This window comes from Podarcis pityusensis (assembly GCF_964106645.2).
Source record: "Podarcis pityusensis genome assembly, chromosome: 11".
Lineage (NCBI taxonomy): Eukaryota > Metazoa > Chordata > Lepidosauria > Squamata > Lacertidae > Podarcis > Podarcis pityusensis.
This window is the reverse complement of record NC_138036.1, coordinates 12,450,665-12,469,875: the sequence shown is the minus strand read 5'-3', so window position 1 is coordinate 12,469,875 and position 19,211 is coordinate 12,450,665. Positions and strand designations below refer to the sequence as shown.

The 19,211-nt window shown below is 43.5% G+C and overlaps 1 protein-coding gene across 4 annotated transcripts in view; it reads right to left on the bottom strand.

The window, feature by feature from the left end:
- The window catches only part of DCC (DCC netrin 1 receptor), a 964,956-nt gene that overhangs the window by 84,090 nt on the left and 861,655 nt on the right, over positions 1–19,211 (bottom strand). For 3 of the 4 annotated variants that reach the window (XM_080973386.1, XM_080973387.1, XM_080973389.1), the window contains exons 17-20: positions 18,282–18,520; positions 15,998–16,136; positions 13,236–13,343; positions 8,395–8,589 (exon numbers count right to left, since the gene is read on the bottom strand). In XM_080973386.1, coding sequence (XP_080829512.1) covers positions 8,395–8,589; positions 13,236–13,343; positions 15,998–16,136; positions 18,282–18,520 — 681 coding nt within the window. The remainder of the gene's footprint in view (positions 1–8,394; positions 8,590–13,235; positions 13,344–15,997; positions 16,137–18,281; positions 18,521–19,211) is intronic. The other variant, XM_080973388.1, reaches the window with a different exon arrangement.

The following is a 19,211-nucleotide window of genomic DNA, read 5'->3' as shown; positions in this document are numbered from 1 at the left end:
AATATTGAATAAAAAGCAGGTGCTAAGGACTTTTCCTTTTCTTATCTGTTCCTGGCAACCTGCCGTGGGAGTTGGTTCTTCTGACACATGGCACCATGTGGTAGTGGTGGTGGCCCAAAGGGCCACAATAAATGTGATAATGTGTACCCCTGCAAATCATTGAGTGTGCGTCTAATAATCTGTTACTTTATGAAACTGATGGTTTTGCAAGTTGCCGCCCCACCCATTGGGGCAGAAATACAGCTAATATGTGAATCACAAAGATACAGCTCAAAGCTAGAACATAAGTTGCTACATGGTCCAAATGGCTACACGTAACACAGGTTCCCAACATGAATACTAACACAATGTAACAGAACATGGTGGAAATCAGAACTTAATCAGCAGAAATTGCCAGTGCTTATTGCACATGTGTATTAAACATGAAATGAGGTAATGGTGTATATGATTGATGAAAATTGAAATGCTTTGTTTGAAATTTTATAAATACCACTGCCTGGACCACTGGGCAGGGTTGCAGTTTTGCGGAACAATCTGACTGTAACCTATTGCTTTGCAATAAACAACGTTGGACTCCTAACTCCTCACGTTTCTGAGTTTTATTGGCATAAACTCAGGAGAGAAGCTATTTTTGGCTTACAACCATGTCACACAAACAGCAACTAACCACATTGTTGGTTGGTTTGTTTATAGGATTTCTTACCTGGCCTTGAATAGGTTCCCTTGACAGGTTACAACAATATACTAGCATGGTAGTAAAATCAAAATAATTTAGATCAGAAGTATGGGTGGCATCTTTGGCAAATGCCAAAAGCTAATTAATGAGATGCACCTCTGCGCAGAGAATGCCTTCTGAAGGGCTGACACCCTGGTGAATTTTGGAGGGTGGTGAAACTACCAAGAGGGACCCCCTTGCCAATCTTAACACCCAAGGAGGTCTGCAGGAATGGAGAAAGTGTTAGGAGCTCAGCCTACACTCGAGAAGGACCCTGGCAGAGACACATGCCCAACTGGCATGTTCCCTTCCTCCTGGTCAACCGTTCAGGAGCTTCAAAAGCTTTCTTCTGCCCGAACATCACAGTGACCGATGCCAACAGACACCGGCACACTTAGGGATCTGCAGAGTTTGCGCAGCATGCGAAATAGACCTCAGCAACTCAGCATTTTGGCTAATCTCCTTTATTTACATATAAACACACACGGAGCACTGCAATATGGCTCCCTCTCTCTCTAGCATCAGACAGCAAAGAGGAAGAACAAAGGACAACAGTCTGACTTCACGGAACACAGTAACACAAACATCCTGTCTCTGTCACTTCCCAGTTTGTGGAGTTAAAACATATCCCATCATGTGATAGACAAAAATCCCATGACTGCAATCATGGAGCAGGAATTCTAACAGAAAGTACTTAGGGATGGGCATGCCATTCAAATTATTGGCAGCAGCATAAAATGTGTGAAATTGAAATGCAAGTATGTGAGTCTATTGAATACATATATGTAATCCCTCAGAAGATGGACTCTCTTTCCTTGAAGGTCTTTGTTGTTGTCTTTTAGCAGAGGTTGGACAGCCATTTGTCATCTGTACTTGAGATTCCTGCATTGTAGCAGGTGCGACTAGATGACCCCCAGGGTCCCTTTCAGCTATATAATTCTATTTTTCTATGATTCCAGGGCAGAAAACTTTCTCTCAGTTCGTGGCTTGGCACAATAAAGGACTTTTAACAAGCCACTGCCTTGCAGTTCCCACTTATAATACAGTTTGCAATTAAGATTCATTTGAAAATGAGGAGTGACACATTAGAAGAAAATTATGCCACAGTTGTGGCGCAGCGGAATAGCTCTCATTAGCCCTGCTCTTCCTGACTTACCTATTTCAGCTACAGGTGAGGGGGAAAGGAAGACTCTTAATGAATTATTTCAGAGACCGAGGGGGTGGTGGTGGGAATCCCTTCCCTGCGTGACATTAATTCACTTGGCTCTTTTCAACCTGCAATTCTGTAGTAAAGAACCTTCTAGAACATAGCGACGTAACTTTGGATACTAAAGAAGAACATTGCTGCTGAATATTTACTATTTAATGTTATTAATCTGTCTGCTGTAAGCCTAATGGGACATTGAGAGTGAAATGCTGCCTTCAGAATGATTAAGTACGGATCATTAACTGCAAAGGGAACTTCTGGTGCCACGTTGCATCATTTTTGTAAGCATGTATAAAGAGGGCATTTACTTCATAAAACTTATATGCCACTTGATTGTAAAAAACAACAACCCTCAAAGCCATTTACAAAGAGAACAAAACCATAAAACTATCCATAAAAACAGTTAAAAGCAGCTACTTAGAACATATTTTTAATATTAAAAAATCAGCAATAAACAAAAAACGAACTTCAACATTCTACATATCTGGGTAGGGTTGTCTAAACAGAAACATTTTTAACAGCTGCTGAAAAAGAGTAAAGTGAAGGTGCTTGCCTAATGTCAAATGGCAGGGAGTTCCAAAGGGTAGGTGCTTCTATACTTAAATATTAATTTCTTACAAAGGCAGAATGGATATTATGAGACATGTGAAACAGTGCCAGTCCCTCAGATCAGAGTGGTTGTGTGGGCATGTGTTGAGGTAATTTCACAGGTAACGTGATCCCGAGTTGTTAAGGACACAGTGTTAGGATATAAACACCTTGAACTTGACCCGGAAGAAAATAAGGCAATCAGTGCAGATTTCTGAGCACAGGTATTATATGTGGGCATGGCTCTTGTCAGCAATTGTGCTGCAGCATTCTTCACCAGCTTCCAGATCAAGCACAAGGGAAGTCCCACATAGACTCCGTGGCAGTAATCCAGTCTTGAAGTAACCAATGAAAGAACTACCGCGGAAAAACTTTCCTGACCCAGGAGCAGTGGCGTAGCGTGGGGGGGTGCAGGGGGGACCGGCCGCACCGGGCACAACATCTGGGGGTTAGGGTTAGGGGGCGCAAATCCACGGGTTAGGGGGCGCAAATTACTTGCCTTGCCCCGGGTGCTGACAACCCACGCTACGCCACTGCCCAGGAGTGATTGTTAACTGTGGTACCAACAGAAGTAGGTGAGAGGCACTTCTGGCCACAGAGGTCTCCGACCAAGAAAAGGTGAGCAAAATAATGTACAAAAATGAATTATATCACACAAAAAATGACTATGCATTTGATCCAACCAAATCCTACTGACCGGATATCCTCTGGAATTAATGGACCCAAGGTAGCCATATCTGTTGATTTCAATGGATCTACTCTGAGTAAGACTAGCATTGGGCACAATCCTATGTTAGGAGAAAGGCACTTGAGGACGTCAAAGATGGAAAATGAGAAGAATGGGATTTTGGACTGGAAAAATGAGAAAAACTGAAATTGGTAGATTCATTTATCCTTAATCCACATTCAGAAAGAAAGAAGAAAGAAAGCAAAAAACCTTTTCAGTCATGCTAAGTATATAGAGACACACACGCACACATGTAGTATTTCTGCAAATTTTAGAGATGAAGGTTGTTATTTTGATGCTTACAAGGTTCCTTATGAAATTAAATGTATTGTGACCTCTCTCTTTCTCCATAATAATAATAAAACAATAATTTATTATTTATACCCCGCCCATCTGGCTGGGTTTCCCCAGCCATTCTGGGCGGCTTCCAATAAAAGATTAAAAATACATTAAAACATCAGTCATTAAAAGCTTCCCTAAACCGGGCTGCCTTCAGATGTCTTCTAAACATCCGATAGCTGTTTAGGTCTTTCAAGACCGGTGTTATGTGGTCTCGGCGGCTGCTCCCAGACACCAGTCTACCTGCCACATTCTGGATTAGTTGTAGTTTCTGGGTCACCTTCAAAGGTAGCCCCACGTAGAGCGCATTGCAGTAGTCCAAGCGGGAGATAACTAGAGCATGCACCACTCTGGCGAGACAGTCCGCGGGCAGGTAGGGTCTCAACCTGCATACCAGATGGAGCTGGTAGACATGTACGTGTTTGTATGTGTAGATATAGTTATTGCCAAGAGAGCCTTCTGTGGGACACCAAACACATCTTCTTAATCATTATTAAGGACAAGAATCCAATAACTTTGCATAATTGAGAGTGTGAGCCAGACATCAGAAGCTCTTTGCACCTTACATGTAGAAGCAGATTTATCGGGGGAAAACAGTCTGAATGTTATTGAACATGACATATTTAGGGTGGATAGCATTAAATATTCATGCCAGGGTATTAGACACTGTCCTCTTAGGCTATTAGATGACGGAAGAAAATTATTTTTTTATTTTCAAAAAAATACATCTCCTCTGATCTAAAATTCATCTCCCCGATGAGCTTGATGATACCTTGCATAAACGCTACAAAGTAGGTGATTTTGAGTTCAGATCTAGTTAGATATCTGGGTCTCCTTAGCATTTGATGTCTCATTGCTCTGCAGTTATTATACTTAGATGCTGTGACACCTAGTTGAGGGAAAAAACCCTTCATTTTAACATGGGTTTTTCCTCTGACACTCATCGCAAGTATGAAAGGAAGCTGGTGCCCATTTAATTTGGTAGATGGGAAGCCATAGCAAAGGAAGTGTTCTCTCGTTGCAATTTATGGTGGTTTAAAAGACGTGAAAAGCCATCAGAGTTGCACTGATTATTTCATGCAAAGAGAAATCTGACTTGGACAGGCGAGGCGAACTCCTGAAAATCCTGGCTGGGATGCGATAAGCTAAGAATGCATACGGATGAATTGCTTAGAATTGCTTCACCCAGTTCCTGTTAATTCATTACAAACTATTACATAAAGAAGGTCTCCCATGTTCAATTTGATTTCTTGGTAGCTTTTTCTTTTAAAAAAAAACAATAATAAAAATTAAACAGAGAGGTATCAGCTTCTGCAAAAAGAGCAGCCATCTGTCAGAGCAGCTTAGTGCTCTGGGCTTGTAAATTCTCCAAGACAAATTCCAGTGCATCAAATCAGCCCTAACTTGCTCACTCATTGAGTAGCACAGATGAAGAGACTTGTTACTGTGAGGTTTCATTGGAAGACGCAAACGCCAGGCCATGAGAGATTATTTCTCAGGAGAAACCTGATGTCTGGGCTAGCTCACTGACTCTGCGGACTGAAAGTTGCTAGGAAAAATGGAATGGGCTTGCACATTCTGAGGGCACAAATCATTTTTTCTGGAAAACAAAACAAAGAACTTGATATAATTTGCAGGGGGTCCCTTTTTGATATTGTGGAATGCCCTTCCCCAGAGTAGGGGTGAAAAAATATATCAATTTGGTTTCTCTCAGATTTTCCAAATTTAAATACAGTTCCTCACAATTCCATATCCATTTGCTTTTTGGGTTGTGGGGTCCTTATGAAAAATCATCAGCATTCTAGTGTGATAATTGTTCACGATGCAGACCTATGTGATTTTGCCTCATGTACACATTTTTGCAGAGCAATTTTTGCTAACAGAATGCATTTTGGTATATTTCCAATTATATAAGCATTTATACGCACAGTTCATCCTAGCACATGTGTTTTTGTACAGATCACTTGGTAGGAGAAAAGCACTGCATAATTCAGAGAAAGGTGAATGTCAAAGGATGGTTGTGTTTCAGTCTGGGTATTATTTCAGAAGGTGCAAAATAGTTAAGATCCATTGACACAATGGCTCGCTGATGCTCTCACCATCGCTATGTTGGGTGCCTTGGTACTCAATGTGAGCAATGAAACATGAAATCAGTGGCTAGAGCCCAGGTGGTGTAAGACCCAGTCAGAAACTGACTGAACATTTGTGAGGCCCTCCTCACCCATCATGTCTATCACATGGTAGTGGTGGTGGCAGTGAATAAAGTTTATTTATCTAACTCCATGGTGTCCACAAGTATCTGTTTGGCAGAGTTTTTACAAGTAGTGAATGGGCTTTTGCCCTCTGACCCAGAAAGTGTTGCCCTGACACATGGGGGGGGGGGCTGTCCGCTTTAGAAGATCATCCTTCCCATCTCATGGTATGTGTCAAGAACCATGCTGAGGGGGGCTGCACTGAGAAGGATTGGTGGGAGTCATCCCTGATCCTGAATCTTCCCAGAAACAGGAGGACAGTATAGATTTGGAAGAGTGGTTTGCAGAGGGGCATAGTTCAGAAGGCAGAAGCTGGGAAATACTGGATGGGGAACAGCTAGGAGAAGAAACACTGGAAGAGAGAGGGTTAACAGATTCACAGTCTCTGGACAGCATTCACCCCCCATTCCCAAAGACACAGAGAGCTCAGAAAGTGTTAGAACAGAAAGCGCAGAGGGTACAAGCTCAGATTACAAGACGTAGGAGTGACGTAGATTAATAGGGATTGGGGGGGAGTAAACCTTAATTTGGAGCACCACCATTTCTAGGGAGACATGCTCTTTTCTCTCTCACTGTGATTATTAAAGAATCTAACTGGTAAGACGTTCCTTTCATTTGATCGTCTTATTTACAGCCACGTGGGAGGAAGCTGGTTCACCAAAGCCTGACAGTATGTGATGAGAATGGTGATCCTGGGGTGATCAGTACTCATCCTTGCTGCCTCCCCCCCCACCCCAAATGTTTTCTTAATACTCAATGTGAATGCCTTAAATGGGTTGGTGCCATTTATGGACACTCTTGTGGAAAGTGGTAGACTTCACTATGGCCACCAATCCCTACCCCCAGAATGCCACGGAATGGGTAGTACATCAGAGGAAGTAAACCTGCACCCAGGCCACGAAAAGAGTTTCCTGAGGTAAAGGAAGGAAGGCACCAGCCACTGCTAACAGTGGTCTGTCCCTGGAAAAACAAAGAAATGCCACCCCAAAATTATTCTTGGTGCAACTGGGGCCATGAAATTTAGAGGCCATTTTGGTGCATGCCCTCCTCATTGCTAGGGTTCTCTGCCATTATTGATCTTCTCCTTTAGGTACTTCCAATAAGCTTGTGAGGAACTCCATGATTCTCCAGGACATTATTTGAAAAACATATTGCACTATAACTACTTAGGACATAAAGATTATTTGTTTTATGTATGGCAGAGAAAACATTGCCCGCACGACATCTTATAAACCTTGGGTATGTTCATAAAACAATTCTGTTGTGCCTATTACTTTTTAATGCATTTGAAAGATCTCCAAACAAAACAAGAAACGGAGACTGCAATTTTGAACTTCCATTAACCTCAATGAGTGAATCACCGCTAGCTTCTTATTCACAAGAAATCAATACAGAAATGAACAGGCCCCTGGCTGGAGGAAATGTGGGCAAAGGAAATTTCATGTTTGATGCTTCTGTAACTGGCACAAATTTCACTCATCTTTTTCTCAATGACTTTGATGCAATCACAACCGCCGCTCATTATTTTGAGCTACGATTGAGCTACAATTGAACTTCTGTTGTACATGGGACTGCTAGTTTGTTATTATTATTCTTTCCAGTGGCAGAAATCAGTTGTGTCAAAAGTTTTCAGGGGAAGAGCCATAGCTCAATGGCTAGGCATGTGCTCTGCATGGAGGAGATCCTTGGTTCAATCCCCTGAAAAAGGTTCCTGCCAGAAAACACTGAGAGCCACTGATAGTCAGTGCAGACCAGGCTTCCTCAACCTCGGCCCTCCAGATGTTTTTGGCCTACAACTCCCATGATCCCTAGCTAACAGGAGCAGTGGTCAGGGATGATGGGAACTGTAGTCTCCAAACATCTGGAGGACCAAGGTTGAGGAAGCCTGGCTTAGACAATACCGCTCTAGTTGGACCACGATCTGGGCTCAGCATAAGGCAGCCGTCTCTGTTCCTTTGGCTAGCGCAATAAAGTTTATGATGATTGTCAGGGAACTGCCATCAGGTCAGAGGCGAGAGGGGGAAGAGCAGTTGTGTTATAGGGAACCTCCAAAGATCTTGTGAAGCAGCTTCTCCTCTGGCGAGGAGGAAAGCCCCACCTCCAGTGGAGAGAAGGTGGTGAGACCAGGGGATGCTAAGGAGAGCCTCAACGCCGAGGCTGAGCAAGCTGGAGAGGAGGGAAGTACCCCTTTGCCAGTGCCCAGTAGGTTTTGGTGCAAGGAGGGGAGGAGAAGGCTGGGGGTCATGCGACTGTTATGCTGGGGGAGGTACAAGGACCGCCCACTCCCAGATTCTGTTAGCGACTGAGCCAGACATGAACTTGCGACGCTCTTCACTGTAAATAGTTTGCACTAATAATAAAGCCTGGAAAAGATAGTTCGGAGTCTTGCCTGTTTGCTCTCGAGCAACCACACCATCACCTGACAATGATGATGTACCTATGTCCATCGTCTTGCCAGAAAGAGCACACAAAAATTGCAACTGATGTCAAAACCCACAATCCTGCCCTATCCGATGATCCAACTCCTTAACACATCAATTCACAACAAATAGTTGAAAATCCAAACCTTTAAGAGTCCGGAAGAGAATGGGATCTGAGAGAGGACCCACTCCTTTGGCATTGCGGGCTTGTATTCTAAAGTAATACACTGTGTCGAGATTGAGGTCCATGATCTGATGGGTGAGGCGGTCGCCACTGATGGACTCCATGACCCAGTCGTCAATGGGGGAATTCTTGTCCAAGGTGAAGAACAGGATGTAAGCTGCAACACACACAAACACACACTTACATCTCTGAAGATGTAGCGCACATCTCCACACTGACTACAATCTGCGTCATCGGAAGTGGTCCACCTGGTGGGGCAAAGTGCTGGCGAACCACCAGCAGAGTTTCTGCAAGTTACCCAATGGTAGAGGGGAAGAGGACAACGGCATGGTGTGGGTTCAATGGTGGGAGTGTTGGATTGACTCTGCCAGCATGCCAGCACAGTGGTGACTTTCCACTGCCTCATGCCCTTCCTCCAGGTAAGTGGCAGTGACTGTACTGATGGGAGAGCCTGGGGCATTGTGCTGCTCCTTCCCACCAGCTGCTACTGTGTGGCATATATTGGGTGAAGTCTGCAATCCATAAATAACAATGATCCATTCCCCTTCCCCTTTTTTATTTTGATACTTTGGGAGCGCACCCACCAGCAGTATTGTTATGCATGTGTACTCAGAGCTAGTTCATACTACTCCTCCTATTAGTATAATTTATTATTTATACCCCACCTATCTGGCTGGGTTTCCCCAGCCACTCTGGGTGGCTCCCAACAGAATATTAAAAATGCAATAAAACATCAGACATTAAAAACTTCCCTAAACAGGGTTGCCTTCAGATGTCTTCTAAGTGTCAGATAGTTGATTATTTCCTTGACATCTGATGGGAGGGCGTCCCACAGGGTGAGCACCACTACCAAGAAGGCCCTATGCCTGGCTCCCTGTAACCTCACTTCTCACAGTGAGGGAACCGCCAGAAGGCCCTCAGAGCTGGACCTCTGTGTCCGGGCTGAATGATGGGGGGGGGGGGGGGAGATGCTCCTTCAGGTATACTGGGCTGAGGCCATTGAGCATTTTAAAGGTCAGCACCAACACTTTGGATTGTGCACCAGCATTGTTATGCATGTGTACTCAGAGCTAGTTCATAACTTGAAGTTGTTCTCCATGGGAATGCCTCAGGACTCTGCAAGCCGTTGATGGACTTGAGGTAGCAGCAAGCTTATAAAGATTATGTGTTGAGACTTGAATGTATTAGTGCTGGAGTAAATGTAAGTGGCATTAACGTGGCGCATCATTTCCTGGGTGGTCATGAGAAACATGCCAATATATTCCAGGGAAAGTATGGTAACTCAGTTTGAAAGAAGCAAAACTAAGTGTAGCTATTCTTTGTCCTTATGCACAATGGCTCTTCTTCTTTTTTCCCCATGAGTAGCCCCCACTCCTGATATCCCTGGGCCATACTGCATTAGGGTCCACAGCCAGTTGGGAAGATAGAAGATGGCAGGAGACCACCACCTTTGATGGTTCTTCAATTTGCAGGGTAAAAGGTAAAGGTAAAGGGACCATTAGGTCCAGTTGTGGCCGACTCTGGGGTTGCGGCGCTCATCTCGCTTTATTGGCCAAGGGAGCCGGCATACAGCTTCCGGGTCATGTGGCCAGCATGACTAAGCCGCTTCTGGTGAACCAGAGCAGCGCACGGAAACACCGTTTACCTTCCCGCTGGAGCGGTACCTATTTATCTACTTGCACTTTGATGTGCTTATGAACTGCTAGGTTGGCAGGAGCAGGGACCGAGCAATGGGAGCTCACCCCATCGTGGGGATTCAAACTGCCGAACTTCTGATCGGCAAGTCCTAGGCTCTGTGGTTTAACCCACAGCACCACCCGCGTCCCCAATTTGCAGGGTACACTGGTAAAAATGCAGAAAAGTGGGGAGGCAGCCCTGACCACTGCTTGGGAAGTTTACTAGAAGTGGGGAGGGGGCACCAGGATGGCACCTCACCACCTTGGGCCACCAGGGCTTCCTGAGACCATATGTTAGGTGCTCAAATCTGTCTTGCTGGAATCTTGTTATCACTACTTGCATGAGAGCACACCAGAAGGCCCAACGCAAGGCATGTCAATGTGCACACACAGATCCCACATGCACAGTAAGGCTTCCATTGACTTCAGGGACTTCTGCATCTCACCATGGTACATCCAGTGGCTTGCTCCTTCGCAGCCTCTCAGTGTGCAGACTATTGATGTTCCTGCTGCAGATAGTCTGTGTGCAAAAGAGTGTTCTGGTAGACGCACTAAGCCATAAGGGAAGGGCTGCTTGGCAGGTAGAACAGCCACATATTTGCATTTACACAAAGATGGCCTGGCAGGGAAGGGGATAATTCTAATGCTCTCCTCCTGCGAATGACTCTCTCCAGGCAGAGTGAGCAAGTGGGTTACCCAGAAAGCATCTGGATGTGTGTCAGTTGTATATAGTCTCATTTCTGCTCTAACAGATTTCAGTCCTAGCATTTAGATGCAATGGTTTATTATGGGTTTGGGAGCAAGTTCCTTTGAACTCAATGAGACTTACAGTATTTCTGAGTAGATATGTAAAGGAATGCACTGTCAGTGTCTCCTTCCACACACAATGAAGTTGCTGGATTAGGATAATTGATTCCCCCCCCCCCTTCTCCAGACTTGTAAATATACACTGTGAGCGAAAGGTTTTCAGATCTCTAACTCCATTGTTCCAATCTACGAGGTCATAGTCAGCACATTTCATACGCCGCACAATATTCTTCATCATAATCACATGCTTTGGAGATATTCATTAATAGCCTAAAGGCGTCATTTAAATGCAACATCTCTGGGTTTTCATTTATTTATTTGTTTCTTTTAAAAGCAGCTCTGTTCTATTTTTCATAGCAAATTAGCATTACAGACTCCTAATGGAGATCTTAATTAGGCAGCGATGTTACGGCAATATTTGCGGGGATAAGGTCTGTCATTGTATACCATTCATTAAGCTCAGAACTTGTCAGTCAGTATTAAAGGGTTTCAGATCATCAGTGCCTTACCTTGCTATTACAAAGTTAAATATCCACCAATAAATTGTACCATAATGTGTCAGGCCAGGCACCCTATCATTATGTACGTTATGTTTTACATTATTGTCAAACAGCCTGCTTATTATTAGCTATCCCTAATTGCCGCTGAGCAGAACACATCGGAAGACCTTTGCTCTGGAGGACTATGTTCTTTTTAATGCATTCAGTATTTTCGTCCATGAAAAACCAAGGACTCACTTTGTTCCTTTCTCATCAACTCTCCCTTGCACTGAATTAATTACTGGACCCTTTTGCCAGCTGGAATAAAAAAACAAAACAAACAAAAATAGCGGCTGGAATTTTCTCTCAACTATGGGAGCTCTGCGCAAAACCACTTCCCTATTCTATAGTGTCTAGCTGCACTGGGCTGTATCCAACAAACTTCTACTCAGGGTAGAACCAATGAAATGAATGAACCTACGTTAGTTTTAATGGGTCTGCTCTGTATAGGAACAGTGGATAGAACCTAGAGCCTGTTCAATTCTCACCTGCATTTGGCAATGATACAGCTGGCCCAGTAAGGTAAGCAAAATGGGCATGTACTCTTATGCTAGTTATGGAGCATATAAGTAGGCAAGGAGAGACTATTTTGATGAGTCAGAGCACCCTGCTTTCCACAGTGGGCAGCTAAAGGCTGATGAGAGATGTACAGGTAGAGCACACAGTGTTAACAGCCCTCTTTCACTGTTCTTTCCCAGCAATGGTTATTTAGAAGCATGGTGCTGTGATTAAATGCATATTTAATTACATATTTCAATCTGTATTTGATATGGATTTTTATTCAGCTTGTTATGGGGGGGGGGTCAGATTGATGCAGGAACGGGGCACAAATAAGGATAGGTGAATATGCACATTTTGGACACTCCCACTTTCTCATTTTCCCAATTTTAAGTTCAGTTCTGTGCATTTCCATATCAGTTTGCTTAAAAAAAGAGAGAAGTTCTCACGAAAATTCTTCACAATTTTTACACAGATTTCTCCCACTACACACACATTTTTATATGCAACACTTCCTTACATTTTTGCAAAGCTATTTCCCCATAACATAATGAATTGCAATGTTATTTTCACTAATACCTGCATTCATATGCATACTTTACCCTGGTCTATTAATTGATGTGCACATTACTTGGCCAGGGAAGTGCATTGCAAAATTCAGGTACACATGGCTTTCAAAAGATGGCAATGTTTCAATTCACGTTTAGCTGCAGAATGTGCAAATCAGCTAAGTTTGCTTTTAAATGTGGACTGGATTGAATGCCTTCCCCATCCTTAGACACAACAGACTTATCAATAAACACATATTGTAATTGACATGAGCTAGAAATAGACCGATCCTTCCTTAGAAAATATGCCCCCAAACTTGACAGCACTGCCATTTTTGTGGCGTTTCCACTGACAGCAAATTCCATGCCATTTATGGGTGGGGAGGCTACTTGCATATGGAATTTATCTCAATTAGATTCCCACCCGAATTTTGTGGTCCTGTATTTCCAACTTGATTCCTGGAGTGGATCTTGAAGGGGGATAGTCTATTTCCTTGCTGACTCTGGGGACACTATTAGAAACTCAGGCTAGAAAAAGAGATCAGAGCAGAAACGTTTGTAGCCTGGAATAGAGACTTGAACCCCCAGTGTGTTTATGGAGAGTGGTGGTTCTGTCCCACTCATCCCTACCCCCCAAACCCCCATGATTTTGTGGTGGGCTCTGTTTAAAAGCACACAACTCTATGTATTGGGTGTGAAAAGGAAAAGAAGACATAGAAGGTGAGAGGACCTTACCAGTAATTTTCCCGTTGGCTTCTAATGGAGGTTGCCAGCTGACAATGACAGCCCGGGGCTTCCCTTCTCGAGTAATGACTGTCAAATCCTTGGGAGCAGAGGTTGGGGCTTAGGAGAAGACAAAAAACAACAACAACAGATAAATGTGTAAGGTGACATATTGGTAAAGAAAGCTAAACAACATTGGGCACAGTGCGCAACAAAGGTACTAATAAGCAGGGCCAGAAGTGTCATTTAGGCAGAGTGAGGTATAGTAGCAGCCAATTCATTTGGGCATATCATAGAATTGTAGAGTTGGAAGGGACCCTGAGGGTCATCTAGGCCAACCCCCTGCAATGCAATGTTGCCAACTTTTATGTCATACATTTCTTAAATGTGAGGGGCTTCTGAAGGTAGGCAAGGAATTTTGCTTGCCTGCTTTGGGGCAGCAAAGTTGGCATTGCACTCAAGGCCAGGGCCTCTTCCCCCTCCCTGCTACAAAAAATGCAACAATAAATTAAATAGCTAATGATTAGTTGCCCTTTCATGACATCCAAGATCAGCTGCTGGGTGACTTTCTTCTTGGCTGCCTGACCAAGGATGATAAACTTGGCAGGATAAACGCAGAAAACACCCTTCTTTGATCCCTGCTCTTCTCTTCCCTCTACCTTTCTCCTTGTCTTTTCCACATGCCCCTTTCTCTCCCCAAGAGTTTTGGAAATCTAGTCCAGGGGGCTAGGCAAAAGAGAGAGGGAATGGAGCTATTTCTCAACAACAATACAGGGATGAACTGTACCTTAAAAGAAAATTTAGGAGGCAGACAATGGAAACTTGCTGATTAGCAGCACCTAATTAAGCCTGCTGAAACTAATAACATGTGGTTGAAAATCTTATTTAAAAAGGGGAAGTAACAGAGCTTCTGAAAACATTCACCCATTTCCCAATACTGATGTCAGGATGTAATCAAAGGTTGGCTCTGTATACCCTACACATGAAGGGGGTTGCATGAGAAGAAGAAGAAGAAGAAGAAGAAGAAGAAGAAGAAGAAGAAGAAGAAGAAGAAGAGGTGGTGGTGGTGGTGGAGGAGGAGGAGGAGGAGGAGTTTGGACTTGATATCCCACCTTTCACTCCCCTTAAGGAGTCTCAAAGTGGCTAACAATCTCCTTTCCCTTCCTCCCCCACAACAAACACTCTGTGAGGTTAGTGGGGCTGAGAGGCTTCAGAGAAGTGTGACTAGCCCAAGGTCACCCAGCAGCTGCATGTGGAGGAGCAGGGAAGTGAACCCGGTTCACCAGATTATGAGTCCACCGCTCTTAACCACTACACCACACTAGCTCTCATGACTGTGACTGTAAACACAGTTCCCAACCACTGCCCCCAGGCTGACATCAACATGTTGTGCAGAACATCTGAAAAGGGGGCATCTCCAGGAATGTATGATTGGGGACTGCAGTTGTGCAAGGTCCCTAACAGTGGAGGAAGTCCAAATTTAAAGAGCAGTTACAGCTCTAGACTTCGCTTTTAGAGATTGCCCTGAGTTTGCAGACTCCAAGAGAGGATCCAGAGGCTGAGGGCAGAACTGACAGCTGTGGTTCATCTATCCCCTCCATTTGTTGGGCGTATTAATGGGAAATGAGTGCGTAAAAGAGCCATTGTGAAACACTGGTATTTGTTATATGATCTCTGATTGGTGGAGATCCAGGACTCATGAATGAACCAGGAATGAGGGAGGGGATACGGTCATGCTGACATCGAAAGTGTTATAGCTAGGGGGTAAACAATGGCAACAAGAAGGGCTTGAACACAAAGTGAAAATATACACGCAAAGTACTGTTTGAGAATATTCTGCGCTTACCTACTGTGAAATCAATATTCCCAGCTTCGAAACAGAAACCCCAAAGCAATACATTAAACTGTTGTATATGCAGCACCAATCTAAATAAATGTGATTTATTTAGGTTTGGATGTTGCCCAATATGATTAATATTTATAATATTTATAACCTACCCTTCGCCATAGCTATCTTGGAACAATAAAATTCAGTTTAAAACACAACAATTCCTGTACAATAGATAAAGACAGCAGCTGAAAAAATAAATGCAATCAGCAGTCATTAAACTATCGTCAGGCTGCAGAGTGGTTATCTGAAATGACAGCTTAAAACCTGAAAGTGCCTGAATATATATGCAAATAATTCAAAACACCGAGGAAGTTATAGAAGAACAACTCAAGACGTTGTATTCTTCGTGGTTGCCTTTTTTCACTGATTTTTGCATGTAGTTAGAACAGAGAGGGGTAATACGGTTTCAAAACAAAACTTTGCCTTCTTACATCCATGCTTGGATACAGTCGGACTACTTGAGCACTTGATAAATTAGTACAGAACACGGATTTCTCTCTTTCTAATAATAAAAAAGGATTTCTACACATGTTTTCATCTGATCTCGGGCTCTTTTGAAAAATGAATTGCAATGATGCCTCATCATTAGCCGGAAAGGTCTTTGAAGTTCACTGCATTTATGCAGCGTAGTATTGTAAATACTCCATTTATTAAAGTGCAGCAACTCTGGATTGGAGCCAAAAAGCAGCTGCTGGGTGATGTGCCTGTTCTGCCGTGCTTCCCCCTAGAATGTGTCGTGCTTTTCGCAACAACACAGTAAAATGTGGCCAAAGGAAAATGCAATCTGTGTTAGCAGCGGAAGTGGATGGTTGTGGTGGAAGCCATTAAAATAAACTTGCCAATATTTGAAAACACTGGGGGAAGAAACCTAACGGAGACATACCTGCCTCGTAAGTAGTAGCGTGAGCCGTCATACTCCATGTGCTCGACCTTCGACCTTTCGTGACCATGACTGAGAACTCATACATGGTATTTGGCTTCAGTCCCGATACGGTGTGACTCAAGGCTGTTGTGTCTGCGGACTATAAAGGGGGGAGGGACAGAAAATATAGGTATAAAGGACAATCATGCTACATTCCTGATGGAAAACCAACTTTGAGAATGATCTTCTGAGGCTAGTTCCTTCTTCTGGGACACTGATTTGTCTCCCTTTCTTCAAACTGTTCCTCAAAACCTTCCATTCTCACAAACCTATTGATCAATTCCCGCCCCCCCCCCCCAATTCGTTATTCCTCAAATACAATTATTTGTAACTGTCTTTGCTAATATCCATCTCTTTTTACTCTGGGTCACCCTTCTCTTCAACTGTATCCAATCCCTTGATTGTTTCCCATCCATCAAGCTTTGACATTGCATTGCGTGCTCCCTGGGGACCATAAATGCTAAGAAATTCAGGAAAAATGGAAGGACAATTAAAAAGCCCCTCACCCAACTCCCTAACCTGAAAATGGACTTGTAAACATGGGGGAGGAGACATCCCAGTTCAGCTCTACGCTGGTGCACCCCAGGGACCAACTTTTCCCCCACCACACGTTGTAAAAAGCAGTGTCCTAGCCTATCCAAACTGGGCTGAGACATTGCATGCCCTTTATGGGACAAACAAGTTTTTAAAAATTTTACTGGACTACTTTGGTTTGAATTACTTTTTTGATATTATATTAAACCCTACCTGGGACCTATAACACTCACTTTATTGAAGAAGTTGTTCCTTTAAAAAACACACACACACATATAATAATGCTTATTTACCTGTCCTTTGCAACAAGGACATTCTGAGCCGCATTCCTACATATTTAATCAGGTGATCGAAAACACCTCTGCTGCCTCTTGGGTAAATATGTACTGATGCTCTTATAAAAAGTTCTGATGTTAATACCTTGTGCTTGTTTGTGCTTTGGCTTGGTTAAGTGTGTGCTTTTGATCACGCGTTTTATGGAGGCCAATGCATTATTCATCTTGTTGATGGAAGTGTGCTAAGAACAGGCAAACAGAAGGGTCCTAATAGGTATATTGGGACTTTGGTAATACAATATTTCTCCTCATCTATCTCTTGTTTAAGGTTGCATTAAGGACCCACTTGAGAATGGCAAGTTTTTATCTTGAAGTATGAAAATGAGCAGCAGAACCAGAGGAAGCCAGCTGTGAGGATCATGGACTATTCTGCAACTTGAGAGCATTAAAGAACAACTCAGGAAGGGATGTAGCCTTTGGAAGAGTATCTGCTTCACATGCAGAAGTTCTCAGGTTTAATCCCCAGAATCTCCCAGTAGGTTCAGCTATGTCTCCTCCATGAAACCCTGGAAAGCTGATGCCAATCAGTGTAGAAAATACTGAGTTAGGCAGACCAATGACCTTCCTTGGTAGAAGGTGGCTTCCTATGTTCCCATGTACGCAGCTTAGTTCCCACATTTTCCACTGCTCTTGAGGACTCAGTGACCCTCTTCACAAGTGGGCAGGGGTCAAGTGTGCCAACTCTTAGGGGCAGAAGTGCCTTTGGCCCCCTCAGTATTGAGGGACAGGAGGAGGCCAAGCATGGAGTCAAGCGCAGAGCGGTTCAGTGGCTGGCTCCTCCTGACCGCAAGAGAGAAAGCCATGCCGTGGTAGGCTCCATGCTTGTCCTTCTCCCGATGATGCAACGTTGTGCACAATGCATGCTGGGCACATGACATCATGGGTACATGGCACACAATACACACATGTTGTTTGCTGTCCCCCCCAATCTTGGCCGCAAGACAGAGCCTCTGGTGGGGTGCGTTGTGTAGACAGTTTTGTTTATGAAAGTGGAAATGGAAGCTGAAATTATCTCAGAGTGCTTAGCTATAAATATTCTGGTCCCTGTGGGTGTGAAGATAGGTTTGAAAATTAGTGGTCAATGCCTCATGAGGCTCCCATTCTCAAGCAATCCTTCACAACAGCAGTGAAGAATCTCTACACATTGTTGGGTTACAGATTCCATCATTCCTGCTGCTTGGAGCTAATGGAAGATGGAGTTCAATATGTTTGGAGCACCACAAGTTCCCCATTTCTGCCCAGCAGTATGAAAACATGTTTTCTGGAACTGTGGGGTATGTGGAGCCCAGCTCATGCCATGCCCATCTAGATTATTTTTTGAGCAAATGTTGGGATTTAGAAAGAAAAGCCCGTTCATTACTACATCGAAACTTCACCTTGTATTTTGCACTTGTAGAGTAGCTGGTTCTCCATCGGACCGTGTAAAACCGAACCTCCGTTGTCTTTTGATTCTTGGGGACAGAGTTGTCTGCCCAGCTGACCCTCACGGCGTCGTGGGTTAACGCGACAGCCTGGACACCTACTGGTGGGAGCATGGGGGTGGAGATATCTGGGACTGAGGTAGGGAAATCATCAAGCAAAGGATAAAAATCAACTTCTAATGGGTCAATGGGATCTGGGTCACAAAAGCCACCAGAAAAAAACGAGCATACCACAAATTAAAATAAAGAACAGCATCGTCAAAGAAACAAATAAATAAACAGCCACCAGTGAGATACACATCAAAATGGGTTAAATGTATGGTAATAAAGATGATGGGAGGAGAATATAGGAACAGGAGAAAAACAAACAAACAGCCATTAATTGAAAAATACATAAGCAACAAGTTAACTCACATTAATTTGTCAAGAGCAAACCAACATTAAAGGCATAATCATATGCATTCTCATTACACTATTTTGCTTTCTTTTCTCCCAGTGAAGTTGCAATACTTGGTGTGTTTTCAGAATGATCCACAAGCCTTTTCAAGGAAACACATAATCAATGCGTTATTTTTTTAATTCCCTACAATGTCCTAAAGCAGAAGTTATTTGAAAGCCTTGTTTTGTAAATGCAGTGCATGTTAGAGTTACCTGTATTACTGCCTCTCTCTTTCAGAATTGCTCGATAATTTGTTCTCTGAACATTGTACCATCTGCTTAACATTTTGTTTTCAGGGAAGTCAGAACGGTATGGGCTTATGTGTGGGGGATTAGTCCTGAGCCAAAACTATTTGTCTTGCTTTTCCTCATTATTGTGAGAATTGAAATGCGCTTCTCTTTATGACTACTTTCAGGGCTCATTGAAAATATCTGCTGTGTTGTGAT